This window comes from Ammospiza caudacuta, chromosome 5 (assembly GCF_027887145.1).
Source record: "Ammospiza caudacuta isolate bAmmCau1 chromosome 5, bAmmCau1.pri, whole genome shotgun sequence".
In the NCBI taxonomy this organism is placed as follows: domain Eukaryota; kingdom Metazoa; phylum Chordata; class Aves; order Passeriformes; family Passerellidae; genus Ammospiza; species Ammospiza caudacuta.
The window spans coordinates 28,309,192-28,317,902 of record NC_080597.1 but is presented as its reverse complement, the minus strand read 5'-3'; the positions used below and the strand labels follow the sequence as shown (position 1 = coordinate 28,317,902).

At 49.8% G+C, this 8,711-nt stretch overlaps 1 protein-coding gene and 1 non-coding gene across 2 annotated transcripts; both read left to right on the top strand.

Moving 5' to 3' along the window:
- The first annotated feature begins 1,029 nt into the window (after nucleotides 1-1,029).
- On the top strand, nucleotides 1,030-8,106 carry RPL3 (ribosomal protein L3). Its single transcript, XM_058805019.1, has 10 exons — nucleotides 1,030-1,055; nucleotides 2,060-2,252; nucleotides 2,732-2,900; nucleotides 3,755-3,890; nucleotides 5,079-5,265; nucleotides 5,644-5,804; nucleotides 6,100-6,201; nucleotides 6,684-6,779; nucleotides 7,226-7,345; nucleotides 7,997-8,106. Exons 1-10 carry the CDS (start codon nucleotides 1,053-1,055, stop codon nucleotides 8,039-8,041), a joined length of 1,212 nt encoding a protein of 403 aa, XP_058661002.1. The 5' UTR covers nucleotides 1,030-1,052; the 3' UTR covers nucleotides 8,042-8,106.
- Nucleotides 5,383-5,475, top strand: LOC131558435 (small nucleolar RNA U83B). Its single transcript, XR_009274817.1, has one exon. It is a non-coding gene; the product is annotated as a small nucleolar RNA U83B (small nucleolar RNA).
- Nucleotides 8,107-8,711: the final 605 nt, after the last annotated feature.

Sequence of the window (8,711 nt, the reverse complement as noted above, 5' to 3'; positions counted from 1 at the left end):
GTGAATGTATGAGGGAGATGGAGGAGCATTTACAGCCAACCATGGGCTCCCATTGGGAGTTCCAAAGAGGGAGCAGCCATTCCTCTCCTTCTGTGGGGCTCCTTTTGAGGGGCGGGTTGGTGGTAGAAGATGGACATTTCTCCATCACATCCATCTGCAGAATTCTAGAATGGTTTGGGCTGGAAGGGGCCTTAAAGGTTATCTGGTCCAAACCTCCCTGCAATGAGCAGGGACATCTTCAACTAGATCAGCCTGCTCAGAGCCCTGTCCAACCTGACTTTGGATCTTTCCAGGGGTGGGCCATCTCTGTTTTAGGAAGATGAGCTGCAGTGCCAGCACAGCTGGATCCTTAGCTCTCCAGTTCATTCTGGGTGCAGGAATCTCCTCGCTATCTTGTGTCAAATACATCCTTATTTGTCAGCCCCAGGAGATCCTGAGGATGCCCCATGTGTGGGAGGCTCTAAACCACCCAGCTCTGGCTTCCACTGATACCATTGCCTTGGGTTTGCATCCTCTTCTGTACAAGCAATAGTGGATTAAGGCCCGTGTTCATTATAATAACACAGATGAAATTTCACAAAATTAAAATAAATTAAATTTTGAAACTCCATTTCAAGAAAAAAAAAAAGAAATGAAAATCCATGGAATGAAATTTCAAAATTTCATGAAACTGAGTGACATTTTGAAATTTCATGAAATGAAATTAATATTATGAAATAAAATTTAATTAAATGAAATGAAATGGAGAAATGAAATGAAGTTTAATGAAATGAAACGAAACGACACGTCAAGTTTTCATGACATTAAATGAAATGTAGTTGAATGAAATGGGATGAAGTGAAATAAGCATTATCTCTTATGACCGAAGTTCCCCACAAGCCCCGCTAGATGGTTTATGCGGTCTTGTTTTAATGCGCATCGGTGCCCGCGCACGTTTTTGGATGCGCTCGCCACCCGTAGCGCCGCGCGCCCTCTCGCGAGACTGAGGGACGGGCCGCTTATAAAGGCTGCGCGCGGGGCTGGCGGCCCTTCCGGCCCGGCGCGTGGACAAGATGGTGGGTGCGGAGGCCTCGGGCCTGGCCGCGCATCCCGCGGGCATCGCCGCCATCCCGGCCCCGTCTGCCGCGCCGCCCCGCTCCCGCCGTCCCCGGCACCTGCGGGACGCCATGCGGGGCTCATGGCGGGGCGCGGGCCCGGCGTTGTGCCGGAGACCGGGTGGGCCAACCTGGTGCCGGGCGGGGAGCCGGGGTGTGCGTGGCGCGGGCAGCTGTAGGGGCATTTGGGGCACTTTTTTGTAGGAGGGGGGCGGCTTCTCTCTAGAGAGCTCCTGTGGTTGTGGCCCTTTTGGGGATTTAAACTTCGCTTAGGGTAACTCTTGTGGGGTATTTTTTTTCTTATATAAATGTGTGCTCTTTTTAGTTCCGTGTACAGCTGCACGGTATTTTTCTTTAATTTGCGTGTGGGATTGGATGGGTAGATCTTTCTTTGGCCTGAAAGTTCTCCGGGTGGAAGTTAGTTTCTAATGGCTCTGAGGCTGCAGGGGTGGTACTCAAGGAGAAAATCTTGGGGAAAAATACTGCTCTTCCACCCAGAGCAATGGCTCAAAGGCGGGTGTTGGCATGCTGCTTTACTGCAGTTTTTCAAACTGAAATTGTGTCTGTAATGCTTATTTTGGTGCCGATTCATTGGAAAATGTGAAGCTGTCTGTGCTGCATTTTTTAGACTTGTGAGGTGGGACTGAACTTGTAGTGGCACGCTGTGGCCAAATTGCAGCTTCTGTAGTTCCCTGGCCAGAGTGGGACTTGGTGGCATCTTAGAATAAGCTTGGAAGGGGCATTAAAGAAATCTGGGAAGTTCATAGTTAATGCGTGGGGATTGCATTCTTGTAACATAATAGAGTTCAGAAGCCCAGCAGGTGATAGAGGGAATTTCTATAATGCAGAATGCCTCGGATATATGTAATATTAGTGTTCCCAGGCAAGGACAGAGCTGGCCTTGGCCCCGAGGGGGCCCAAGTAAGGCTCTGCAGCAAGCACTGAGTGCTGGTTGTCTCTCGCAGTCTCACCGCAAGTTCTCGGCCCCGAGGCACGGCTCCCTGGGCTTCCTGCCCCGCAAGCGCAGCAGCCGGCACCGCGGCAAGGTCAAGAGCTTTCCCAAAGATGACCCCAGCAAGCCCGTCCATCTCACTGCCTTCCTGGGCTACAAGGCTGGCATGACCCACATTGTCCGCGAGGTGGACAGACCTGGATCTAGTATGTATTAATGTTCTCTTGGAACAGGAGGTGGGCTTGGTCAGGAATGGTCACACGTGGTCCCTTCAGCAGCAGCTCTGGGTTCTAGTCCTAGCTTGACTTCACCCTGTTCCGAGTCCAAGTAGGAGGCGTATTTCTGCTGTAACCACTGGTTTGGTTTAGCTGCACCTTGAGATGGCTCTTCTGGATGGGGGGACATCAGTCATCTGCATTTGGTGTTTTTTGGGAGATTGTCCAGTCCTTGCTGCCATCCATTTTGCCTATCCATTTTGGCTGACCTTTCTCCTGAGCCAGCCTCAAAGTTTTGCAAGGCATTAAATAATGATGTCAGAGTTGGTTGCTTTACTCTGCATCATCTCTGAGAAAAGAGCTTGAGTCATTTAACCTTTCACATGGAGGACTTGGGAGTGAGGAAAAACAGGTGGTGTTAGAAGAGTTGCTGCTGGAATTAATTGTGCTGTGTTTCTGTTCCCATCCAGAGGTGAACAAGAAGGAGGTGGTGGAGGCAGTCACTATAATAGAGACCCCTCCCATGGTCATCGTGGGCGTCGTGGGGTACGTGCAGACTCCTCGTGGTCTCCGTAGCTTCAAGACCATCTTTGCTGAGCACATCAGCGATGAGTGCAAGCGCCGCTTCTACAAGAACTGGTGAGACTGCGGGGCCTGGCCTGTTCTCAGGCCATGATTTGTGTTTTTACTGTTGGGCTGCAATGATCCTAGCATGGCTTTTTAGCAGTTAGTGTTTAGCTGTGACAGACTGGCCTAATAAAGGGCTAGGCTGTAGGAGTGGCACCATAGTGAGGGTGCACCGTAACTTTTGGTGGTGCGGGTGTGGTGGGCTTGGCTTTGCCCAGGCACTCCCTAACAGGCTACACGTGATGATACTTCGACGGGCGGACATAAGGAAATCGCCTCTGGCGCTTGTTGATGAGTGTCGAGTCCTGACTGTAGCCCTGTTCTCTCAGGAGAGGGGAAGGCAAGTGTCACTTGTGATTGCCATTCCAGGCGCTGTTGTTGTGATTAAAAGTGTGTTTGCCCAAGTGTGGTTCCAGCGTGTCTGGAGCTTCCAGCCTGTTTATGAACTTGGCAGGCTGAAAAGACGTCAGAGTGGAACAATAAGGTTCTCAAGGGTGTTTTACTAACAACCTTGCTGTCGGGCACACAAGGGGGGGAAATTAGGGTATTTTGAAGCAGATCACAGTCATCTCGTAATAGCTTTAAAGATCTGTTTTTTTTCTGTTATTGTTTGACATCTCCTTACAGTCTTTTGTTTTCTGTAGCGTGAATGTTAATGTGCTTTGGAATTCATGGCAGCTCCGCTCAGCTTTGGCAATTTTGCCACTGTCTGATGAGCTCCAGGCTCCGCTTGCCAGTGGAAAAGAGTCATTAGAAGCTGGCAATGAGCCAAAGCCAACTGAGGTGGCAACTCCTTCCGCTCACCCCACTTCTCTGGGGATTGATGAAGGGCTTAGCCAAACCTTGTCTCTGCTCTGCTCCTGAAGGCACAAATCCAAGAAGAAGGCCTTCACCAAATACTGTAAGAAGTGGCAAGATGAGGAGGGCAAAAAGCAGTTGGAGAAAGATTTCAATAGCATGAAGAAGTACTGCCAGGTTATTAGAGTCATGGCTCACACTCAGGTAAGTGCCTGTGGGCTCAGGTATGTTGGAAACTGCTGAGAGAGCAAGCTTGAAACTTGATCCATCTCTGTAGGGAGATTTCTGCCTTCCCTTGCAGCTTGACACTGTCTATTCAGCACACTCATTCTCTACAGAACTGTACTCACTGGATGTTTGAGGGGCCTTGGCAACCACTGGCTGGTTTTGAAAGAGTGTCCAAAAGAGACTGAGCTGTAGTAGGAACTTCTTGGCCTCAGTCATTTGCTGATACTGTGTAGACCTAGACTCTTAATTTCAGCTACAAATAAAACCTGAACATTTAACTCAGGGCTTTATGTGCTCAGCACCATTTCAGGCTGCATTCTCTTGGGATTGCAAGCACTCAGACTTTTGGCAGGTTCTCTTGCTCAGCTGGAGGAGGTCTTCTGCTGAGTGATGTGTCTCCCCAGCTGTCAGTGCTCTAACTTTCTTGGGAGATGGATTAAATCTTTTGAGTTGGTTCTAATTGCAGTAAGATGGCAAATTTTAATAGAATTAATTTCCTGTAGTAGACAGTACAGGTAGTGTTGCAACCTGTATTGATTCTATCACCAGTTCCCTCTGCTAAATACAGGAGAAGTAACTGTAAGTACAGTCCAACCCAAAGCAGCCTTAAGTGTGGCAGGCTTTTATCAAACAATCAGAGCAGTTTGGGTTGGAAGGGGCCTTAAGGATCATCCAGTTCCAACCCCCATGCTCTGGGCAGGGGCTCCTTCCACTACACCAGGTTGCTCAGGCCCCCCCCTCCCCCCGGGTCAAACCTGACTGAACAGTTGGAGGGGGTGGAGGGGCTTCCAAAGCTTTTCTGGGCAACCTGTGCCAGTGACTCACGAACCTCATATTAAAAATAATCCTTAGGTCCAATTTAAATCCACTCTGTTACAGTTTAAAACTATTGCCCCTTGTTTTCATGTTAATCCTCAGTTGAATTTTGCTGATGGCTGTGAGGTTAGAGAACTCTGTGCTACTGTGGGTGGCATATAACTTCCAGGTGCAATGACTTGCAAGCCACTAAATAACTTTCCCCCTTGTTGTAGGGACTTCTTTAAGTTCTGTATTTTGGAAAAAGGATACTAGAGAAATATATTGGGCCAGGGCTAAAAGGAGGCTGGGCTTACAGGGTCCATTGCAGAAGAGCTGGAGCCGAATGTCATATTTTCTGTGTCCTAGATGCGTTTGCTCCCGCTGAGGCAGAAGAAATCTCACCTGATGGAGATCCAGGTGAATGGTGGCACTGTTGCTGAGAAGGTGGATTGGGCCCGGGAGAAGCTGGAGCAGCAGGTGCCTGTGTCAACAGTCTTTGGCCAGGATGAGATGATAGATGTCATTGGAGTCACCAAGGGCAAGGGATATAAAGGTAAACACATGGAAGCCGTTCTCTTGGTGATAGGATACAGTTTTTAATGAAATGCTGGCCTTGTGTTTTCATAAGTGCATGTACCAAGAGCTGGGTAGGTAAATCTGTACTGCTGTCACAGTTCAATGATGAGACCATGGAATGAGCGCTGGGCACAGCGCCTGACACCCGTGAGGAGTCATTCCATGCTGCCTTCCTTCTGAGAACACAGCCCAGGGACAGCCAGGGAGGGACCTTCACCGGGAAGTGGTGATTCTTGGGACGCTGCATCTGTGCTTTTGTTGCCTGGGGACTGCAGCTTGACAAAGTGGCTTAAACTGTGATTGAGGACTGAAGTGACATCTCAGCTTGACAGCAGGCTGCTTTGGTCCCTTGCAGGTGTCACCAGCCGCTGGCACACCAAGAAGCTGCCCCGCAAGACTCACCGTGGCCTGCGCAAGGTGGCGTGCATCGGTGCCTGGCACCCCGCCCGCGTGGCCTTCTCCGTGGCACGGGCGGGCCAGAAGGGCTACCACCACCGCACTGAGATCAACAAGAAGGTTGGTGTGTCTCAGCTGCTGGCCAGGTGCGAGAGCTGCCTGATGTCACTTGCTCTGTGACAGTGAACAGACAGCGTGGGGAGCTCTGCTTGGGGTGTTTTGCTGTGTTAGAATGTTGTCTTGGGGATAGTGGCCATGGTTAGTTTTGTTAAATAACTAAAATTCTTGGATGGCCACGTGTTTCCCAAGTGCAGCAGACTGTTTCCTCTGAGGCTTTGGAGAATTCTTTATATTTTATCTGATGAAAGGTTCTTTCTCCTACCTTTTGCTAAGTAGACTTTCTTTATGTTTTTAGATTTACAAGATTGGCCAAGGTTACCAAATCAAGGATGGAAAGCTGATCAAAAACAATGCATCAACTGATTATGACTTGTCTGACAAGAGCATTAACCCTCTGGTGAGTTGCTGCAGCTCTGTGCAAGGAGTCTGCTCGTGAGCTGCAATCCTAAGAGGCAAATGGGCCCTGGTATAAGACACAAAGTTATTAAATGAAGAGCTCTTGAATAAGTCAGCTGCTGTTGAAGGTGGTGGTGTTTAGTCAGCCTCAGTATTGATTTGTATAACATGGAAATTTAATTTGTTATGCAGTAATAGGACAGGGATGTTGCAAACCTTGAATGGTACTTGTACAAGGAATAACTTAGTGAGAAGAGCTTTTGCTGTTTTGTCAGCCTCTTCTGCTGTTCTTAGTAAAAGCCCTACAGCAACAAGTAAACAGCTGCATAAGAAACTTGACCAGTGAAAGGCAATACTGGAAACAGGATTTCAGTGGATGTGGGAATGGCCAAGGTGGATCTGTAGAAATGGTGTGGATCTGTAGGCAGATGTGATCACTGGTCCTGCTTGGTACAGAGCACTGACTGTTCTCTCCTTTTCCAGGGAGGCTTTGTCCACTATGGTGAGGTGACCAATGATTTCATCATGGTGAAGGGCTGTGTTGTGGGCACCAAGAAGAGGGTCCTGACCCTGCGCAAGGTGAGTGGTGGGCTGGAACAGTTCAAGGGAGCTGTGCTGTTCTCTGGTGCAGGTGGGGTGTGTGCTGTTTTGGGGAATCATGTGGCTTGCTAGAAAGAAAAGCCTTCCACACAAACCCACTTCGTAGTAAAGGCCTTGGGAGTGGCCTGAGGTCATTTCTGCAGGTGTAGTGATGGACATGGTTAGGGCTTGAGAAATCTTGTGGGCAGAAGGGCCCTGGTGGAGTGGGACTTGTGCTGCAGGGAGCTGGCCAGTCTTCAGCCTGGGAGGTCAAAGGTGCAGGGTAGATGGCTCATGGTCAGGTGTTCTTGCACATGGTAGCAGCTGAGGTCTGGGGTCAGAGGGACCGAGGAGGCATTAGCCATGGAGGGGACAAGAAGTAGCCAGTGTACTGGAGGCTAAAAGGGCGCTGCTGCTGCATACTCACCTGGCATCTCTCTTTTTAGTCCCTGCTTGTGCAGACCAAGCGCCGGGCCCTGGAGAAGATTGACTTGAAGTTCATTGACACAACCTCCAAATTTGGTCATGGCCGCTTCCAGACAGCTGAGGAGAAGAAGGCTTTCATGGTAAGGGCTCTTCCTGACGCATTTATTGCTGTACCCCACTGGGTTATCTTTGAGCTCATGGCAGCTGGTAGCTAGCTTGGCCTTTTGAGCTGTCATGTGGCCAAAGTTCCTGTGAAACAAACTTCTCTTGAGAGGCCTCTTCCTGCCAGCTTGGTTTATAACTGCAGTGGGCCTGGGGGTCTCTGTTCCCCAGTGACAGCTCTCTGTGTCTGAGGGGTGATGGATGCCATATTAGGGCACAGGTTGTTCAGTGTTGAAGCACGGAACAAGCGCAGCTCGTGAGGAGGGTGCTCACAGTGGTGGCATTCCCAGTTTGTCACTGGCTGGAGAAGGCAGCCAGGAGCTCTGAAGGCCCTGGCAGGGTCCGAGCCGTGCCGTGCCGTGCTCGGGGCCCAGCAGGAGCTTCCCCACCAGGTGGCGCCAGCGTTGTGCTCAGGAGCAGCCGCAGTCACCCAGCCAGCCCAGAGGGCTGCTCTGCATTCAGCCTTTCCCAGAACCTCTGCCTGTGGGCTTGGGCCATGGGCTTTCCAGTGGGTTGCAGCATGGAGGGCTTTTTTTGCCTTGATTTCTTTACAGTTTTTGGGATTGGGATGTTAGGTCATTTGTGCAGGCTGCTGTTTACATGGCTTGTTTTTTGTGGTTTTTTTTCAGGGACCACTCAAGAAGGATCGCATTGCAAAAGAGGAGGCAGCCTGATGGGTGGAATGGTCCTATGGCCTGTGTGCTCTCAGACCAAAAAATAAATATGTTAAAGAAGTTAATTTTGCCTCTTGCTACATACATTGCTGTGTCAAGCCTGGTACTCTGACTGCAGGTTCTACATGTGGATCAAACCAAAGAAGCATGTGACATGAACATCTGCCTTGTAGCAGCAGGGCTGCTTTAAAAAAAATGAAGCCGCTGTTGCTGGTTTTGCAGAGCAGAGATTGTGGGTCAGAGCAGGATGTCTCTGGGTTGTGTGAAGTAGTGAAGCAGCAGGGACCCAAAATGTGTTTGCAGTTGCTGAGATATTGGTCCATCTGTCAAGCCCCAGCTGGGTGGACAGAGAACTTTAGGTCAAATGGGTTGTGAAATAGCCCAGACATTCAAACCACTAAATTTTAGGTAGCTGGTGGGTGCTGGCTGTTGCCATGGAAACCTTCCAGTGTCCGTATGGCAGGGGCTGCTAGCCTGCACATTTTGCAAATACTGTTTGTTGCTGTCCCTGAGAGCAGCAGAAGGCAGCAGATACACTAAAAATTCCCAGCTTCACAACAGCTGGGTTTTTCAGAATCACATGCAGTTTCCCTGCTGAAGGGTGGCAGGAGGCAGGCCTGCCTGGGCAGGGAGGGCGGTGATCTGCATCCACCCTCTGAGAGGTGGGAGA